This window comes from Myxine glutinosa, chromosome 2 (assembly GCF_964187855.1).
Source record: "Myxine glutinosa chromosome 2, kmMyxGlut1.1, whole genome shotgun sequence".
In the NCBI taxonomy this organism is placed as follows: domain Eukaryota; kingdom Metazoa; phylum Chordata; class Myxini; order Myxiniformes; family Myxinidae; genus Myxine; species Myxine glutinosa.
The window spans coordinates 215,223,372-215,244,562 of NC_136262.1; the positions used below are offsets into that span (position 1 = coordinate 215,223,372).

A 21,191-nucleotide genomic window follows, 5' to 3' on the forward strand; every position below is an offset into this window, starting at 1 on the left:
CATGTGGTGACCTGGCATGGTGGTTGGTCTATGGACGCGGGTCAAACCGAATGGACAGGGATGGAGATAGCCTGCCGGACAACCATTGGGGCATCTGTGGAACGTGATGGTGTGAGTGACCTTCCACAGATGCTCCGTTGTGATTTATGGACTCTCGGGTTGGGAAGAGAGCCATGGGGATGTGAATCGGGAGATGTGTAACGCGCCGAGCATATGGGCCATGCTCGGCTGGCATGTGTATGGCAAAGCATCCTTCTTTGGTGAGGTGAGTGAAATGTGACAAATGGTTGGCATGGGTAATCTGTGGGTTAGATGGAAATTTAAGGGTGGATTTTGAAATGCCATGGTGGACACTGTACAGTGACGCCATTATTGATCAGGTGTGTAGACAAAGTGTTGGAGGCTGTGATGAAATTAATAGGGTAGCAAGACACAGCTTTCAACTGGTTGCGGGGGCAACTGTGCTGATATTTGGGACGCGGGATGATGGGGATGTAGTTGTGTAGCCTGAGGGTCAACGTGGTGCTGTGCGTGTCCGAGGTGTGTGGACCATGTCTTCTGGGTGGGTCTCCTGGTGGAGCATGGCTGTTGACTGGACCTTGGTGTGGTCAAGTGTGGGTGAGCACTGGGGGGGCTGCAGTTCTGTAGTCGGACTGGGGGATGATGGGGAGGTGCAGGGGACGTGGCTGTAGGGATGCCACGCACTGCGACCGTGCCCCCCAGGGCCGAGGTTGTGTGTGCGGTAGTGTGTGTTTTGGCAGCAAGTGCTCACCACATTGGCCAGCTGGGGCTGCTGCAGCTGTGTTCCTCGCAGGGGGGCCGAAGGATGGATGGTGGGTCGCACCCTTATGGACACTCATGGGCCATGTTGGCGTTTTGACTGCTCACCTTGTCCCGGTGACCCTTGCACGGTAGAGGTGCAGAGCTGTCGTGGCCACAGGTAGTTGTGTAGTGATGATCACCGTTGGATGCGGATCCACATACCTGCCAGTGTAGTGGGGACAAAAGAGAAATTTGGAAGTATTTGGTAGGCCCAATGTGAAATTTTGGGAATTGTATGGGTGGATGGCACCTTTGGACCTGACCAACCTGCAACTACCTGCACTTAAGGTGAGTGCTTTGAGGAGTACTGTCCAGGCTTCAGGATTTGCTTTGGAAATTGGGGACATGTAAATTGGAGTTGGGAGGCGGGTGTGAGTGATGACATGGCCGGTGAGGGGATGGAATGGGAGCCACAGTGTCTTGTGGGTGGCGTATGTTTTTGTATTGTGGTTACGTGTTTTGATGTGGTCGTGAGAGTGGAACCTGGAGAGTGTGTGATGATTATTGGAGATAATGAGGGGTGATAATTGTGCTTTTGGAAATGTGCTTTTGGGAAGATGTGATGGTTTAAATGTGAACTGGGGGAATTTCACATGTAGCAGGCCATGGCAAGCCTTGTAACACCTTTTACACCATCTATGGAATTGTACTGAATTGTGCTGAGTTGTGTGGAGAATTGAATGGCAGTGGGGGAGGAAGTGTGTTTTGGGGTCTTGTGGGTGGGGAAGGTGTGTGTGTCCGCAGGTACAGAGCAAGCTCTGAGGAGCGATGCCTGCGGGCCCCCCTCTGCGGCAATTACCCCTGGCAGCCGGTGGTAACTGGAAATTGGAGCTCGTCGGTGGAGGGTCTGGTTGGGCGCCGCGGGGTGAGGAAGTCCCCCGGTGACCCGTGTTGCTGCGTGAAAGCAGGAGGCAAAGGAGCCTGGTGTGTGTGGAGACCCTCACCGGCGAGGTAACGGCGGAAAGGGGCTGTTGGGCTGTCACGGGGCCAAGAGGTAAAGGGGGGGGGGGGGGCAATGAATTTGTAAGTCGGTTGACTTGTTTTTGGGACTGCGGGCACCACAGCCTGATGCGCCCCCACCATCTTTTGTGCGGTACCTCCCCGCTGCCTAGTTGAGGAATGCACACACACGTGAATGACATCAATGCCATGGTCCTGCAGGGGGTGTATTGAAATAAGTGCTTTGTTGATTTTTGAAATGCCTTGATGACCTATGGAATGAGAATGAGTGGTTAAGGGGTCTGTGTTGCATGAATGTGGGCGAAATGCACCGAGCCGTGTCACTCACCTGTAACATCTGGACAGGGCCGTGGGAAATTTAGTGGGATGCATTGGGGATGGCCCCGCAGGTAAGGTTGTGTCTTGTGGCATCCACCGGGGGACGCGGTCTGTAGACCGGGGTATGTACAAAGGTTAGAGTTTTGAGTTTGGAAAGATGGTTAAGTTTTGTGGTTAAGTTAGTGTTGTGTGTTGTTGTTTCCTCCCTCCACAGGAACAACGAAGAAGATGTACATACTTGCATGATGGTTAAGGGGTTCAGCATGTTAAGGAAGTGTAGGTAGGTAGTCCGACTCACTTCCCACAGCCCTTCCTGATTTATTTCATAGGTTAATTAAGTGTGTGACAGTAAGTGTGAAGGCTGGAATGGTAGCCCTGCGGTGAACCTTGCAGGAGCTACGGTTCCAGGGGGGGGGCTGTGTTATGAATTTGGTAATGCAACATCTAGAGCTAGGTAGATCTGAATAGGTAGGTATTCGGCTGTCGTGACAGGGACTCTACATGTAATAAGTTATTGATGTTCAGGCGGTTGTCGGGGTAAGATGTATGAGTGTGGATCTACCTGGAGATTCGAGTGTTAAATAGTGAGGGATTAAAGGTAACGCCCCTGTGAGTCTCACCTAGTAATCAAACCTTTGTCCTTTATGGCACTGCAAACCACATAAACATTAGTTAGGTCCTTAGCGCAACATTAAATAATCCCCCTTTCCCTGACAAGGACTTCGTATTAAATTGACAGGAAACCAGGTCAAAAACACCGCCATAATTGGCCGCCCACCGTGTACACCTCCAAAGGCCTACAAACCTGGCCGGCACGTGTTATGCCAGGACCGCAGGGTCGCGTAACGGGGGAGATGTCAGGAGTCGCGGGAGGCTTTGATTGGCTGAGGAGTGCGCAATGTGACGTCATCGGCCACCAATATAGGCGACGGTCGGACGCCATTTCAGGAGTTGAGTTGAGTTCGTGGCAGGCACTGGCAGACGCAGGCAGGCACCAGAGAGTTGAGCGGTGGTGGAGAGTTGGAGAGGACACGCCATTCCAGTCGCAGTTCGAGTGCAGTTCGGGTTGTAGGGAGTCGCAGGAGACACACGAGAGCACACCCAGTTGGCACTGAGCAGTTCGTTGGCACTTGGCTGCCAGCACTCCCGCGTCGTCGAGTCGAGTGGAGTTGAAAGGAGTCCTTCCTGTCCCTGGTCAAGTGGAGCCGCTGGCCTGCGTCGGACGCGTGGTGCTTGGAGCGAGGGGCCTCGTGGTGTGCGATCGGGCCGGAAGGAGCGGTGCTGGACACCAACAATACAAGACGACAAAGACAGATAAGCCCGATCTCCGCGTATATTTTGAACGACGGACGTGTTATTTTCGTGATTAATCTCCCTCGTTTGTGTTTGCTGTCAGTCGTGTGGGGACGTCCCGATTTAGGTTTATTAGAATTATTAGATTTACCGGCGGGCTTTTTCACTGGCTTTACTTTTCCTAATAAACCCTTATATTACTTTTTGTACATAATATCTGAACGCAGTTTTCCTGGGTGTTTGATTTTAATAGATAAGGTTGCGGAGCCTTCGCTGCGCCCCGCCATTCCGCGCGTTGGTGTTGAACTTGAGTCCGCCATTGAGTGTTCGCCTCGGGAGTTAAAGTCTCGCAAATCGGTCATCCGTAACTGTGGTGTTAATCCCGGTTACGCGACAATATATAGCCCTCATTGAGGTAAAAATAAAAGTAAAAATCCTGCTATCGCTTGCCAAGCTAGCCGTTCCTCCCCCTCCCACTCCCCTCCCCCCCTCCCCACCCTCCTCCTCCCTCCCTCCTCTTCTCCCCTCTCCTCCTCCCCTCCCTCCTCTTCTCCCCTCCCCCCCTCTTCTCCCCTCCCCCCCTCGACTCCCCTCCCCACCCTCTCCTCCCCTCCCCACCCTCTCCTCCCCTCCCCCCCTGTTCCCCTCCCCTCCCCCCCATTCCCCTCCCCTCCCCCCGTTCCCCTCCCCTCCCCCCGTTCCCCTCCCCTCCCCCCGTTCCCCTCCCCTCCCCCCCGTTCCCCTCCCCCCCGTTCCCCTCCCCCCCCCCGTTCCCCTCCCTCCTCCCCCGTTCCCCTCCCCTCCTCCCCCGTTCCCCTCCCCTCACCCCCCGTTCCCCTCCCCTCACCCCCCGTTCCCCTCCCCTCACCCCCCGTTCCCCTCCCCTCCCCTTCCTCCTCCCCCCCCTTCCCCCGCCCGGCAATGCCGGGTACTTGCCATGGCCAGCTGTACGTGGGCTGCTCGAGGGTTGGAAAACCAAGCAATCTTTATGTCTTGGCATCAAGTAAGAAAACCAGAAATGTTGTACACCAAGAGGTTTTGAGAAATTGAAAATTGACAAAACGCCATGTAGGAAATGTACTGTGATATTGCTCTAAAATATACATGTTCTTTTCATCATATATTTGTATTATTCTTATTCAACCCGGGTGAAGCCCCCCCTCCCCCCTCCCCTCCCCCCTCCCCTCCCCCCTCTTCCTCCCCTCTCCCCTCCCCTCCCCTCTCCCCCTCCCCTCGCCCCTCACTCCCTCCCCCACTTCCTCCCCCTCCCCCCTCACCCTCCCCCTCCCCCTTTCCATTCCCCCTCCCCCTCCCCCTCCACCCTCACCCCTCCCCACTCACCTCCCCTCCCCCTCCCCTCCCCTCCCTCTCCCTCTCCCCCCTCCCCTCCCCCCTCACCTCCCCTCACCCCCTCCCCCTCCCCTCCCCCCTCCCCTCACCTCCCCCCTCCCCTCACCTCCCCCGTCCCCCTCACCTCCCCCTCCCCCTCACCTCCCCCTCCCCTCGCCCCCCTCACCTCCCACCCTCCCCTCACCTCCCACCTCCGCTCTCCTCCTCCCCCTCCCTCCTCTTCTCCCTCTCCTCCTCCTCCTCCCTCCTCTTCTCCCCTCCCCCCCTCTTCTCCCCTCCCCCCTCTTCTCCCCTCCCCCTCTCCTCCCCCCCTCTCCTCCCCTCCCCCCCCCGTTTCCCTCCCCTCCCCTTCCTCCTCCCCTCCCTTGCCCCGCCCGGCAATGCCGGGTACTTCCCATGGCCAGCTGTACGTGGCTGCTCGAGGGTTGGAAAACCAAGCAATCTTTATGTCTTAGCACCAAGTAAGAAAACCAGAAATGTTGTACACCAAGAGGTTTTGAGAAATTGAAAATTGACAAAACGTCATGTAGGAAATGTACTGTGATATTGCTCTAAAATATACATGTTCTTTTCATCATATATTTGTATTATTCTTATTCAACCCGGGCGAAGCCCCCCCTCCTCCCTCCCACTCCCCTCCCCCCTCCCACTCCCCTCCCCCTCCCCCTCCCCTCCCCCCTCACCCCCTCCCACCTCCCCTCCCCCCTCCCCTCCCCCTTCCTCCCCTTCCCCCCTCCCCCTCCCCCCTCCCCCTTTCCACTCCCCCTCCCCCTCCCCCTCCACCCCTCACCCCTACCCCCTCACCTCCCCCTCCCCCTCCCCCCTCACCTCCCCCTCCCCCCTCCCCTCCCCCCTCACCTCCCCTCACCCCTCCCCCTCCCCTCCCCCCTCCCCCTCACCTCCCCCTCCCCCTCCCCCTCCACTCCCCCTCCCCATCCACTCCCCCTCCCCTCGCCCCCCTCACCTCCCCCTCCTCCCCTCTCCTCCTCCCCCTCCCTCCTCTTCTCCCCTCTCCTCCTCCCCCTCCCTCCTCCCCTCCCTTGCCCCGCCCGGCAATACCGGGTACTTCCCATGGCCAGCTGTACGTGGGCTGCTCGAGGTTGGAAAACCAAGCAATCTATATGTCTTGGCACCAAGTAAGAAAACCAGAAATGTTGTACACCAAGAGGTTTTGAGAAATTGAAAATTGACAAAACGTCATGTAGGAAATGTACTGTGATGTTGCTCTAAATATACATATTCTTTTCATCATATATTTGTATTATTCTTATTCAACCCAGGCAAAGCCCCCCCTCCCCCCTCCCCCTCCCACTCCCTCCCCCCTTCCCCTCCCCCTCCCCCTCCCCTCCCTCCCCCTCCCCCCTCCCTCCCCTCCCCCTCCCCCCTCCCTCCCCCTCCCCTCCCCCCTCCCTCCCCCTCCCCCCTTCCTCCCCTTCCCCCCTTCCTCCCCTTCCCCCCTCCCTCCCCCTCCCCCTCCCCCCTCCCTCCCCCCTTCCCCTCCACTCCCCCCTCCCCTCCCCTCCCCCTCCCCTCCCCCTCCCCTCCCCCCTCCCCTCCCCTCACCCCTCCCCCCTCCCTCCCCCCTCCCCCTCCCAAATCCCCCTCCCCTCCCCCCTCCCCCTCCACTCCCCCCTCACCTCCCCTCCCCCCTCACCTCCCCTCACCCCCTCACCTCCCCTCACCCCCTCCCTCCTCACCCCCTCCCCCCTCCCCCTTCACCTCCCCCTCCCCTCTCCTCCTCCCCCCTCCCCCTTTCCCCTCCCCCCTCCCTCCTCCCCTCCCTCCTCTTCTCCCCTCCTCCCCTCTTCTCCCCTCCCACCCTCTCCTCCCCTCCCCCCCGTTCCCCTCCCCTCCCCTTCCTCCTCCCTCCCTCCCCCTGCCCAGCAATGCCGGGTACTTCCCATGGCCAGCTGTACGTGGGCTGCTCGAGGGTTGGAAAACCAAGCAATCTTTATGTCTTGGCACCAAGTAAGAAAACCAGAAATGTTGTATACCAAGAGGTTTTGAGAAATTGAAAATTGACAAAACGTCATGTAGGAAATGTACTGTGATGTTGCTGTAAAATATACATTGTGGCGGACACAAAAGCCCACTGGCGTGGTGACATCATTCCGCGCACCAAGTGGGCGGTGGCCACGCCCGAGGGGTAGGCGTGCCCTCATGAGATACACCGGGCGCGCAGCCCGGAGCGCGCCAGTGTTACAGTGAGCTCCTGAAATAAAGACGCTTATAAGTTACCGCTTGTCCGCGTCCTCCTTGCTCGCAAGCAGCGCGCGTAACGCCGCGCTTTACTGGTGACCCCCTCGACGTTGGATCTGCCGGAGCGATCCTTCCACACGCGACGCCATTGCCATGGCCAACTTCATCAAACTTCCCGAATTTTGGGAGGCTCAGGCCGAAGTCTGGTTCGTCCAGGCCGAAGCCCAATTTCAGCTTCGGCGCCTCACCGGCGATGACACGCGCTATTGCCACGTCGTCGCCTCCCTCGGGCCCGGCACGGCCGCTCGGGTTGTGTCCGTCCTTCGCCACCCACCGGACGGCCACAAGTACGAGGCACTCAAGCGGCTACTCTAGCCACGTTCGGCCTCACGGACGACGCACAGGGCCGACCGCCTCCTGGATCTCCCCGAGCTCGGTGACACGCGCCCGTCGGTCCGAATGGACCATATGTTGTCACTGTTGGGCGACGAAGCCCCCGGTTCTCTATTCCGGGCGCTTTTTCCGTCGCCAACTTCCAGCGCAGGTTCGCCTCGCGTTGGCCGGGACCGGGCTAACGGAACCCCGAGCATTGGCGGCCGAGGCGGACAAGTACTTCGCCGCTTCGGACACGCGGTCGAGAGTCGGCGTGGCCGTCACGGCCCTCGTGGCTGATGCTGCTAATGCTGCTGATGCTGCTGATCCACAGCATCAGCTTATACAGCATACGCAGCATGCTGATACGCACCTCGTGACCGCCGCCACGCCCCGCCCACCGCCGCGGCGAAAACCGCCACCGCGGGGAAACCCGCCAACTCCACCGGCCTGGCGGAGCCAGCCGCGCTCCTCCAGCTCCACCACCTGGTGCTGGTTCCACGCCAAGTTCGGCCACGAGGCTCGACGGTGTCATCCGCCATGCTCCTTCAACAGGTCTGGAAACGCCCGGGCCGGCGCTCAATAGTGGCAATGAGCGCCGGCCGTTCGAGCAGCCTGCTGTTCATAACGGACACCTTCTCCGGGCACCGTTACCTGTGCGACACGGGAGCGCAGGTGAGTGTCGTTCCTGCCGGCACGTCAGACAAGCACGCCGTGGGTGGGGGCCCCGCACTGCTTGCCGCGAACGGGACGCCCATCCGTACGTACGGAAAACGCTGCCTCTCTCTGCGGTTCGGAGGGCAGGTTTTCCGATGGACGTTCGTCACCGCCGACGTGCCCATGGCACTGCTTGGCGCGGACTTCCTGTGCGCTAATGGGCTCCTGGTCGACGTCAAGCGCAGACGTCTTGTCCAGGCCGAGACGTTCAGCTCGCTCGCTTGTGGGTTGCCCAGCTCGCCGAGCAGCTCAACGAGCGGCTTGCCAAGCGGCTTGCCGAACGGTTCGGTTCCGGCCACGTTGGTCTGTACGCTTCCGGCAGCGGACGCATTCACCCGCCTCCTCGCCGGCTTCCCGGCCCTCACGCGGCCCACCTTCTCGGCGGGGGCCGTCAAGCACGGGGTGGCCCATCACATCCCCACCGTCGGGCCACCGGTCTACGCCCGGGCACGCCGCCTCGAGCCGACGAAGCTGGCGGTGGCAAAAGCGGCGTTCGCTACCCTGGAGCGACTCGGCATCGTTCGGCGCTCAGAGAGCGCTTGGGCGTCGCCGCTGCACATCGTGCCGAAGCCCGGCGGGGGATGGCGACCGTGCGGGGACTATCGCCGTCTTAATGACGCCACGACTCCCGACCGCTACCCAGTCCCCCACATTCAGGACTTTTCCGCCCGTTTGGCGGGCATGTCCTTCTTCTCGAAGGTGGACCTCGTACGCGGCTACCATCAGGTCCCCGTCAGGCCGGAGGACGTCCCGAAGACGGCGGTCATCACGCCATTCGGACTCTTCGAGTTCCTGCGCATGCCCTTCGGTCTGAAGAATGCGGCTCAGGCGTTCCAGCGACTGATGGACAGCGTCCTGCGCGACTTGGATTTTGTCTACGTCTACCTGGACGATATCCTCGTCGCCAGCACGTCCCGTGAAGAGCACCTACGCCACCTCCGCACGCTCTTCGAACGCCTGGGCCAGCATGGCCTGATTGTGAACCCCGCAAAGTGCCGGTTCGGCGCCGCCATAATCGATTTTCTGGGGCACCGTGTCACCAGGCACGGAGCCGTCCCCCTGCCGGCCAAGGTGGAGGCGGTGAAGGGGTTTCCGCGCCCCCGCACGATCAGAGGGCTGCAGGAGTTCCTGGGCATGGTGAACTTTTACCATCGGTTCCTGCCTCGTATCGCCCAGCTCCTGCGCCCCCTGCACGAAGCTCTCCGAGGTAAGCCGGGCAAAGGCGACGTTACCTGGACCGAGCAGATGGACACGGCGTTCACGGGCGCGAAGCTCGCCTTGGCTAACGCCACCATGCTCGCGCACCCGGCGCCCGATGCACCAATCGCCCTCACCACCGATGCCTCGGACTACGCGGTGGGCGCGGTGCACGAGCAATGGGTGCGTGGAGCTTGGCAACCGCTGGCGTTCTTTAGCCGGCAGATTCGCCCGCCCGAACGCCGTTACAGTACCTTCGACCGCGAGTTGCTCGGGCTTCACTTGGCGGTCAGGCACTTCCGCCATCTGCTCGAGGGCCGTGCGTTCACTGCCTTCGTCGACCACAAGCCGCTGATCTTCGCGATGGGCAAGGTCACCGAGCCGTGGTCGGCCCGGCAGCAGCGTCACCTCTCGGCCGTGTCCGAGTACACGACGGACATCCAGCACGTCGTGGGGAAGGACAACCCGGTGGCGGATTGCCTTTCCCGGGCCGTCGCCCACGCAGTCCACCTCGGCATCGACTATGCCCGGATGGCAGCGGACCAGGCCGCTGACCCCGACGTCCAGGCCTTGTGGACCGCCGTCACGGGCCTCCGTGTCACCGAGGTGCCGTTCGACGGCGCGGGCGCGGCCCTCTTGTGCGACGTCTCCCTCGGGCGTCCTCGCCCCATCGTGCCCGCGGGCTGGCAGCGCCAGGTGTTTGACGCCATCCACGGCCTGTCCCACCCGGGCGCGAGGGCCTCCCAAAGGCTGATCGCCGACAAGTTCGTCTGGCATGGCCTCCGGAAGGCCGTCCGCGGCTGGGCCAGGACGTGCCTCGCGTGCCAGCGCGCCAAGGTGCACCGGCACACCCAGGCCCCGTTGGCCCCGTTCACGGTGCCGGAACGCCGGTTTGACCACGTCCACGTGGACCTGGTGGGACCTCTGCCCCCCTCGCGGGGTTTCACCTACGTCCTCACCATGGTGGACCGCACCACCCGGTGGCCGGAGGCCGTGCCCTTGGCGTCGACAACGGCGGCCGATGTCGCGCAGGCTTTCATCGCCACCTGGGTCGCCCGGTTCGGCGCCCCCTCAGACATCTCGTCTGACCGCGGCCCCCAGTTCACCTCGGAGCTCTGGGGGGCGGTCGCGCAGGGGCTCGGGGTCCGGCTGCACCGAACCACGGCCTACCACCCCCAGGCTAACGGCCTGTGTGAGCGATTTCACCGCTCATTGAAGGCCGCGCTCCGGGCCACCCTCCGCGACGGCGGCTGGGTCGACAGGCTCCCCTGGGTCCTGCTGGGCCTCCGGACGGCGCCCAAGGAGGACCTGCGCGCATCCGCGGCGGAGTTGGTCTTCGGGCAACCGCTGCGGGTGCCGGGCGAGTTCCTCCCCGACTCCACGGCACCATGGTCCGCGGCACAGCAGCGCTCCGCTCTGCAAGAGACCGCCCAGAGGTTCGCCCCGGTGCCAACGGCATGCCACGGGCACCCACCGACGCACGTCGCCCCGGAGCTTCGCACGGCGGAGTACGTCTTCGTCCGCCACGATGCCCACCGGACACCACTGCGGCCCCCGTACGACGGGCCTTTCCGCGTGCTGGAGACTGGGGCGAAGCACTTCACCCTGGACATCGGCGGTACTCCTGACCGCGTTTCGGTGGACCGCCTCAAGCCGGCCCACCTCGACGTGGACCATCCACCGCCAGTGGCCCGACCCCCACGTCGGGGCCGCCCCCCTGCGGGCGGACCCCCGGCACCACCCAGCCCTGCCGCCACGCCGCCCCCCGGTCCTGCACCCATCCCAGGGGCAGCCAGGGGCATCCCACCTGGCATCCCTGCACCCCGGACGCCGCCGATCGCCCGGGGGCGCTTCGGCCAGGTCATTCGTCTGACCCGCAAACTGGCCCTCCAGGTGCGCGGGAATTCTGGGGGGGCGCGTGTGGCGGAAACAAAAGCCCACTGGCGTGGTGACATCATTCCGCGCACCAAGTGGGCGGTGGCCACGCCCGAGGGGTAGGCGTGGCCTCATGAGATACACCGGGCGCGCAGCCCGGAGCGCGCCAGTGTTACAGTGAGCTCCTGAAATAAAGACGCTTATAAGTTACCGCTTGTCCGCTTCCTCCTTGCTCGCAAGCAGCGCGCGTAACGCCGCGCTTTAACATGTTCTTTTCATCATATATTTGTATTATTCTTATTCAACCCGGGCGAAGCCGGGTACCTCAGCTAGTATATATATATATATATGTACATGAAGTAGAAGCTGTGTGACGTGATCGAGATGGGGTTATTTGGACTTTAGTAAACCATCAAGAAGAGTTATATTTAAAGCTGCAGTAAAAAAATAACCCGAGAGTATACCACGGCAATGATGGACCAAATGGCCTCATTTCATTGAGGTCAGTTTCTTGATGGGCAGGTGGGAGATGGGAATCTTATATAATGGGATTGGGAATGCTAGGATATAGGACAAAACCATGGTTAGGAAATGGGCTAGGCTGGGGATAGGAATACTAGGTAGGATAAGTGACCAACACCTGCTGCGATATGGAATTGCTGTCGGATGTAGATAAACCTATTCCACCTGTTTGGAAACAGGTAACACAGCTGATTTATGTACGCAGTACCAAACGCCCTCTTTCCTATGTGCAGTCCATACGTTTGTAAATGGTTTACTTCGCTCTCCCGTGTCCCGGGCAATGGACCGACTACAAGGTTTATTATGACTAGACAGGTGTTGTTAATAACCGAGCTGCTCAGACTAGACAATCGCCCATTGCATGTTTTCAAGTAACGGTTAAATATTTGGGGACCGTCTGGATCTGGATTTGTACTCGTCGTTTGACCTTCTGTGTGTCTCGGTGGGAAAACCGAGTTTGTTGGCTTGAGTTTCACCTGCATGCTTGTACCTTCATTACCATTATCGTTGTCTTCCTGAGTAGGGTGGTGTCGTGGTGAGGGCACCATGGCCACCTCGAGGTTTGTTGCGGTTTCTAATCCAGGTGCAGAATTTCGCTTGAAGATAACTTGACTTGTCTATCTAGTTCCATCACGTCGTGTCCGACATTCAGGTGACATTCATTATCAGATTTCCCCAAACATCCCCATCCTTCACTGTTATCCCAATGCTAGGCCAGCTCTAGGAAGAGTCTGGATCATTCAATATTCTTTGCATTTCCCAATGATGGAGCTCCCTGTGCTCTTGCGAACTTTCAAAGCTCTAGAAATTGTTTTGTAACCTACCCCAGAATTATGACTCCTTACAATTCCATATCGGAGTTATACGGACAGTTCCTTGGAATTCATGGCAGAAATTCTGCTCTAACAGGCACTTTCAAATGTGGGGCCTTATATAGAAAGGTGTGTTGTACACCGCTCCTTTCCTATTCCATCTCCAGGCGCTGTATGACGTCATCGCCGGGCACCGAAGTGGGCCCGGTGATGACGCGTGCTGAAAGGGAGTACTGTACTCCGTTTTCAGTCCGTTTTCTTTCTTCCTTTCTTGTTTTTCTCCGGGTGATATCTCATTTCTGATTAATCAATTAATTTTTGATTAATTACTTTATTATTATCGATTTATTAAGTACTTATTTATTTTCTTTATCTTCTGGGCAATATCTCAGGCACCTTTTGAACTAGAAAGCTAATATTTGGACATGACAATGACCAAGCGTTTGGCTGTAAAGGGTATTTTTTGATTTATTGATTAATCAATTAATAGATTAATTATTTAATGATTCAATTGAAGACTTGAATTGTTGATTTTTTTTTAAGTTACATATTCGGATCAAATGGTGGTGGTTTATGTATTCTATTAGCCAATTTTTTTTTTTTTTTTTTTTTGGATACAAGATCGAGGCTCGTGAAAGAGCCAACATTAAACACAAAAAAAGTCAAACCGACACATAAAACACAAAATAAGGGGAGCGGTAGACAAGATGGGGAGAGAGGGGGAAGGACACAAACACAACATTTGAGAGCAGGGACATCGAGAGAACTGTGGAAGGGAGAGGGCTTGGGGGGAGGTGGGAGAGGTATAAAACATATAGACACTGCAAGGTCTTCCAGGAAAGAAGTTGGAATTTCGAAAAAGTGTATCTGGGGTGAATAATAGCAGGGGTAGAAAAGATCAAGGTTTTGGATGGGGGAAGATAAGAGATGGTGGTGAACAACTGTTTTAAAGACCTGGAGGGAGGAGTGGGATTGAAGGGAGTGGGGGAGTTTGTTCCGGAGGTGGGAAAAAAGGGGAATGAAGGAGTGAAGGTGAGCAGAGAGTCTTGATTTCGGCAGTTTAACCATAAGAGGGTTGCAGGCAGATCTTGTGCGACCCGTAGGAATATTTGGGGGTCAGAGCACAGAGAGAGCTGGGGGAGCAACGCCGGAGAGGAGTCGGTAGAAGACAGAAAGACCACCAACCTGCCTGCGGTGAGTGAGTGAAAGACCCTCGGATTTAGCTTCATCGCAGGAGATTCCAATGATTCTGAAAGCTTTGGCTTCAGCAGCGTGAAGCCGAGCTAGGTGTGAGGCAGGAGCACCGGCCCAGAGGGGGGAGCAGTATTCCATTGAGCTGCAGATGAAAGCCTTGTATGTGGTGAGGAGCTCAGGTGTGTCAAGGAAGGACTTCGCATGATGGAGGATGCCCAGTCGGCGACTGGCTTTGGAGGCCAGCTTGGCAATGTGGTTTTCCCAAGAAAGATCATGGCAGATAGTTAGACTCAAAAGCTTGAGCGACAGAAATTCCTGGAGAGGATTGTTCAGAAAGTAGATGGGAGGGTTTTCTAGTTGGCCTTTTCAGAGAGACATAGTAAGAGTGTGAGATTTTTCAGGATTGAAAGACATGTTCCACTTGTTTGACCAGTCTGTGATTTTGTCCAGGTCTGCAGAGAGTGAGGAGGCTGCAGGCTGCCGATCTGTGGGATGACGAATGGAGCGGCAGAGACTGGAGTCATCAACAAAGAGATAGAGAGGATTTTCCAGAGAGTCGGAGAGATCATTGATGAAGACCAGAAAAAGCACAGGGCCCAGAACACTACCTTGGGGAACTCCAGCCAGAACAGAAAGGGGGCGATGACAGAAATCCATTCAGGGCCACGCGTTGACTACGACCAGAGAGGAAGTTCGCAAGCCAAGCATGGAGATTTCCATGGATACCATAGGAGGAGAGTTTGGTGAGCAGAGCTGGGTGCCAGACCATATCGAAGGCACGTGATATGTCGAGGTAGACAGCTCTAATTTCTTGTTTGGCATTGAGGACCTCCATCCATTGTTGAGACAGCAGAAGCAACATGTCCAGAGTAGAATGACCTGGTCTGAATCCAAATTGATGATCGGAGATCAAGCCATTGGAGAAGAGGAAGGATTTGATATCCGAAGCAATGATGGATTCCATGACTTTGCTGATAATTGGGAGCAGGCTGATTGGTCTGTAGTTGCAAGGATCTGTTTTTGCACATTTTTTGTGTAAAGTGGTAATGCTTGCTGATTTCCAAGATGCTGTTATGACCTTGAGCAAAAGAGAGGGTGAATAGAACAGAGAGAGGGTGAGATAGAGCAGCAGAGCAGGATTTTAGGACCCGTGGGCTGATGCCATCTGGTCCAGTTGCAGAATCAGAGTCGAGGTTTGACAACTTCTCCACCTTGTCAGGAGAGAAGGAATCCGAGTCCAGGAGCAGTTGGGTTCGACTGGGTAAGGTGGGAACAGAGAGAGACATGGGTTTGGGACACAAGATTTTGAGGCAAACACAGAGTTGAGGCATTCGGCTTTGACACGTGCGGTGTCAACTTTGTAGGCATTTGAGGTGAGGGAGGGGGTGGAGGAGGAACAAACACCAGAAACGGATTTGACCAGACGCCACCAGGATTTGGAGGAAGGAGACAGGTTTGAGAGTTCATTCTTGAGTGTGGAAAGATAGTGCTTCCTGGCACTCCTGAGGGTAGACACACACTTGTTCCGAACTTGGTGGAAGGAACTGAGATTGCCTTCAGTTGGATTAGCCTTCCAAGAGGCAAAGGCAAGTTGTTTCAGGGCAACTGCCTCACCACAAGATTCAGTGTAGCATGGACGGGAGGAAGGGTAAGACAACTGAAGACGAGATGGGATAAATGTGTGCATGAGAGAGAGCAGTTTGCTTTGGAAGAATTCCCAGGAAGAATTGATGTCAGAGGCAGTCGAGATGGGAGACCAGTCCAGATGATTGATGGCTGCTTGCAGCCCGTGCCAGTCGGCCGGAGTGAAATGCCAGACTCGTCGACGCTGAGGAGGCTCTCTGAGAATGGCCAGAGAGATGTCCACTTTAACAAGCACATGATCAGAAGAACCAATTGGGGCAGAAGAAGAGCAGCAGACATTTGCAGGGCAGTTTGTCACAACCAAGTCCAGAAGAGAAGATACTCCATTGACTGAGATCCGGGTCGGGAAATTGACAGATTGTGTCAGTGCCAATGAGTCACAGAAGTCCTTTGATTTCACAGAAGTCCAGAAGTCCAATTAATTAATAATTTAATTTTTTATTATTATTATTTATTTATTTTCATTATTTAATCACTTATTTATTTCCTTTCTCATCTGAGCAATATCTCAGGCACCTTTGGACCTGGGAAGCTGATATTCGGACTCGTGACCAAGTGATGCAGCTATAAAGGCTATTGTTTTATTGATTAATCAATTAATGGATTATTTATTGATTAATTAATTAATTATTGGGGGGGGGGGGGTTATTGACTTATTTCATTACTTTTCAAAATGTTACAGCTTCGGATGAAACACTGGTGGTTGAGGTATGTATGCTATTCGCCAATTGATTAAGAAATTAATTATTTTACGATTACTGCTTATTGATTTTGCTTATTGAAGCAATTAATCAATCAATTATTGTACACTTCTCCCTCCCAATAACGTCTCTATATGCTGCACAGCGGTTTCGCCAGGCGCAGAAGGCGCCTCGGTAATGTTGCGCAATGGAGGATGTTATTTATTTATTTGTTATGGGAGCGGTGTACTTTGAATGTATCTGTACTTGTTTCTTCCTAAATCATGTCCAATCGATTGAATTGGCCACAGGTGGACTTCAATCAAGTTGTAGAGACATCTCAGGGATGATCAAAGGAAATTGGATGCATCTGAGCTCAATTTGGAGTGTCATAGCAAAGGGGTTGAATATTTATTGACTCGACATTTCAGCTTTTCATTTTTAATTGTTTCGTAAAAATTTCTAAAAATATAAAAATCCATTTTGTTATTATGGGATATAATGTGTAGAACAGTGACAAAAATATCAAATTAATCCATTGTGTGCGTGTGTGTGTGTGTGTGTGTGCGCGTGTGCGCGCGCACATGCATGGGCCACCGCAACCCATCATCATCTCCACTTGCGAATCTCTAAGACTAAACTGAGCCTCATGGACCACGTGATCGCAACTCACTACTAATCTGAACAAACAGCTCCATGCTGCCATCATTCGGTCGTTTTTTGTAAAACCCAAGACAAAGTGTCCAGATGTTCCCATTTCCCCCTTTCTATTTGACCCAGGACCATGTGAGCCCTCATGTGCACAATAAGATCACACCACGCCAGGCTGCCCTCAGCCAACACAAAGGGCAAGGTGGAGGACTGGTTGTCGTTGTGATGTCACTTCACCACTTGTAATAACTAATAAACCTGGTGTTGGCTTTACGGTTAAGGTGACTGACTTAAGATCTTAGGATCTTGAGTTTGATCCCCCGTCGTGCTGTTAAATAACACAGGTGGGTAGACTCAGCCTGGTATCCTTCCATGTTCGGAAAAGTGAGTGCCAGCTTACTGGGAACAGGGGGCATGGCATCAGCGGCGCAGCTGCACTCCCAGCAACCACAGGCTGCATTCAAAATGGCGATGACCACTTGTAAGCACCAAGTTTGTTTATTCTTTTACATTTAATGAGAAAAGTGATTAAACATCCTGAAGAAGCGATTTTTGTTTGACATAACACTGAACACCATGACACAGCAGAGTGTTTCCTCAATTCTGATCGGCACTGCCCTGACGAATCCGGGCAGCAGGGAAGAACGAATGGGGAAGATTTGGCCCCCGACTTGCGTTGGGGGTACAACCACCGCGAAGAGGCGTCCCTGACAGTTGTTGGTGAGTTATCACTATCACTGAAGAAATAACAGCTTCCTACCTTGAATGATGGTAACTTGCAAGTGGTCCGATCTTCTTGGAGGTTCTTTGACATCACAAGGTTACACTGCTTGCTATCTCATGGGTACCACGTCCTGCACCATAAACAAGTTGACCAGGTGGTTCGCGTGTTTCCTGTGAAAGGTCTTCTTTGGATAGGAAGACCCATTAATTATATTATTGGTCAGCAGTAACACAGGAAGTGCATGCAACTGTCCTTTGTTGGCATCTTTTCCTTCATTTTTATACGTAATATTGTGGCGGACACGGAAGCTCACTGGCGTGGTGACATAATTCCGTGCACCAAGTGGGCGGCGGCCACGCCTAAGGGTAGGCGTGGCCTCAGGATACCCCGGGCGCGCAGCCCGGAGCGCGCCAGTGTTACAGTGAGCTCTTGAATAAAGACTCTTACAAATTACCGCGTTGTCCGCTTCCTCCTTGTTTACAAGCAGCGCGCGTAACGCCGCGCTTTACTGGTGACCCTCGACGTTGGATCTGCCGTAGCGATCCTTCCAAACACGACGCCATTGCCATGCCCAACAACGCGATGTCGGTTAAACTTCCCGAATTTTGGGAGGCCCAGGCCGAAGTTTGGTTCGTCCAAGCCGAAGCCCAGTTTCAGCTTCGGCGCCTCACCAACGACGACATGCGCTACTGCCACGTCGTCGCCTCCCTCGGGACCGGCACGGCCGCTCGAGTTGTGTCCGTCCTTCGCCACCCACCGGACGGCCACAAGTACGAGGCACTCAAGCGGCTGCTCCTAGCCACGTTCGGCCTCACGGAGGACGCACGGGCCGACCGCCTCCTGGATCTCCCCGAGCTCGGCGACACACGCCCGTCGGTCCGAATGGACCATATGCTGTCACTGTTGGGCGACGAAGCCCCTGGTTCTCTATTCCGGGCGCTTTTCCGTCGCCAACTTCCAGCACAGGTACGCCTCGCGTTGGCCGGGACCGTGCTAACGGAACCCCGAGCATTGGCCGCCGAGGCGGACAGGTACTTCGCGGCTTCGGACACGCGGGCGAGAGTCGGTGCGGCCCAACTCATGGATCCCGAGGCCGATGCTCATCCACAGCATCAGCTTCCACAGCATACACAGCATGCTGATATGCACCTCGTGGCCGCCGCCACGCCCCGCCCACCGCCGCGGCGAAAACCGCCACCGCGGGGAAAACCGCCGGCTCCACCGGCCTGGCGGAGCCAGCCGCGCTCCTCCAGCTCCACCACCTGGTGCCGGTTCCACACCAGGTTCGGCCACGAGGCTCGACAGTGTCATCCGCCATGCTCCTTCGACAGGTCGGGAAACGCCCGGGCCGGCGCTCGATAGTGGCAATGAGCGCCGGCCGTTCGAACAGCCTGCTGTTCATCACGGACACCTTATCCAGGCGCCGTTACCTGTGCGACACAGGAGCGCAGGTGAGTGTCGTTCCTGCCAGTACGTCGGACAAGCACGCCGTGGGCGGGGGCCCCGCCCTGCTTGCCGCAAACGGGACGCCCATCCGTACGTACGGAAAACGCTGCCTCTCTCTGCGGTTCGGAGGGCAGGTTTTCCGATGGTCGTTCGTCACCGCCGACGTGCCCATGGCATTGCTTGGTGCGGACTTCCTGTGCGCAAATGGGCTCCTGGTCGACGTAAAGCACAGACGTCTTGTCCAGGCTGAGACGTTCAGCTCGCTCGCTTGTGCGCTGCCCAGCTCGTCGAGCAGCCCACTGGGCAGCTCACCGAGCGGCTTGCCAAGCGGCTTGCTGAACGGTTCGGTTCCGGCCACGTTGATCTGTACGCTTCCGGCAGCGGACGAATTCACCCGCCTCCTCGCCGGCTTCCCGGTCCTCACGCGGCCCACCTTCTCGGCGGGGGCCGTCAAGCACGGGGTGGCCCATCACATCCCCACCGTCGGGCCACCGGTCTACGCCCGGGCATGCCGCCTCGAGCCGACGAAGCTGGCGGTAGCAAAAGCGGGGTTCGCTACCCTGGAGCGACTCGGCATCGTTCGGCGCTCGGAGAGTGCTTGGGCGTCGCCGCTGCACATTGTGCCGAAGCCCGGCGGGGGATGGCGACCGTGCGGGGACTATCGCCGTCTCAATGACGCCACCACCCCCGACCGCTACCCCGTCCCCCACATTCAGGACTTTTCCGCCCGTTTGATGGGCATGTCCTTCTTCTCGAAGGTGGACCTCATACGCTGTTACCATCAGGTCCCCGTCAGGCCGGAGGACGTCCCGAAGACGGCGGTCATCACGCCGTTCGGACTCTTCGAATTCCTGCGGATGCCCTTCGGTCTGAAGAATGCGGCTCAGGCGTTCCAGCGGCTGATGGACAGCGTCCTGCGCGACTTGGATTTTGTATACGTCTACCTGGACGATATCCTCGTCGCCAGCGCGTCCCACGAAGAGCACCTACACCACCTCCGCACGCTCTACGAACGCCTGGGCCAGCATGGCCTGATTGTGAACCCCGCAAAGTGCCGGTTCGGCGTCACCGAACTCGATTTTCTGGGGCACCGCGTCACCAGGCACGGAGCCGTCCCCCTGCCGGCCAAGGTGGAGGCGGTGAAGGGGTTTCCGCGCCCCCGCACGATCAGGGGGCTGCAGGAGTTCCTGGGCATGGTGAACTTTTACCAACAGTTCCTGCCCCGTATCGCCCAGCTTCTGCGCCCCCTGCACGAAGCTCTCCGAGGTAAGCCGGGCAAAGGCGACGTCACCTGGACCGAGCAGATGGACGCGGCGTTCACGGGCGCGAAGCTCGCCTTGGCTAATGCCACCATGCTCGCGCACCCGGCACCCGATGCGCCGATCGCCCTCACCACCGACGCCTCGGACTACGCGGTGGGTGCGGTGCACGAGCAATGGGTGCGTGGAGCTTGGCAACCGCTGGCGTTCTTTAGCCGGCAGCTTCGCCCGCCCGAACGCCGTTACAGTACTTTCGACCGCGAGTTGCTCGGGCTTCACTTGGCGGTCAGGCACTTCCGCCATCTGCTCGAGGGCCGTGCGTTCACGGCCTTCGTCGACCACAAGCCGCTGGTCTTCGTGATGGGCAAGGTCACCGAGCCGTCGTCGGCCCGGCAGCAGCGTCACCTCTCGGCCGTGTCCGAGTACACGACGGACATCCGGCACGTCGCGGGGAAGGACAACCCGGTGGCGGATTGCCTTTCCCGGGCTGTCGCCCACGCAGTCCACCTCGGCATCGACTATGCCCGGATGGCAGCGGACCAGGCCGCTGACCCCGACGTCCAGGCCTTGCGGACCGCCGTCACGGGCCTCCGTGTCACCGAGGTGCCGTTCGACGGCGCGGGCGTGGCCCTCTTGTGTGACGTCTCCCTCGGGCGGCCTCGCCCCATCGTGCCCACGGGCTGGCAGCGCCAGGTGTTTGACGCCATCCACGGCCTGTCCCACCCGGGCGCGAGGGCCTCCCAAAGGTTGATCGCCGACAAATTCGTCTGGCAAGGCCTCCGGAAGGCCGTCCGCGGCTGGGCCAGGACGTGCCTCGCGTGCTAGCGCGCCAAGGTGCACCGGCACACCCAGGCCCCGTTGGCCCCGTTTACGGTGCCGGAACGCCGGTTTGACCACGTCCACGTGGACCTGGTGGGACCTCTGCCCCCCTCGCGGGGTTTCACCCACGTCCTCACCATGGTGGACCGCACCACCCGGTGGCCGGAGGCCGTGCTCTTGGCGTCGACGACGGCGGCGGACGTCACGCAGGCTTCCATCGCCACCTGGGTCGCCCGGTTCGGTGCCCCCTCAGACATCTCGTCCGACCGCGGCCCCCAGTTCACCTCGGAGCTCTGGGGGGCGGTCACGCAGGGGCTCGGGGTCCGGCTGCACCGAA

The 21,191-nt window shown here is 57.4% G+C and overlaps 2 protein-coding genes across 2 annotated transcripts in view; one reads left to right on the forward strand and one right to left on the reverse strand.

Annotated features, from left to right (window-relative positions):
• IGFBP7 (insulin like growth factor binding protein 7) overlaps positions 1-12,127 on the reverse strand; it is a 73,242-nt gene extending 61,115 nt beyond the window's left edge. Inside the window, exon 1 of the mRNA XM_078772695.1 lies at positions 12,116-12,127. Within this exon, the coding sequence (XP_078628821.1) occupies positions 12,116-12,127 (12 nt within the window). The remainder of the gene's footprint in view (positions 1-12,115) is intronic.
• The window catches only part of LOC137420859 (general transcription factor II-I repeat domain-containing protein 2-like), a 79,515-nt gene that overhangs the window by 47,429 nt on the left and 10,895 nt on the right, over positions 1-21,191 (forward strand). The gene's annotated exons all lie outside the window — the stretch shown is intronic.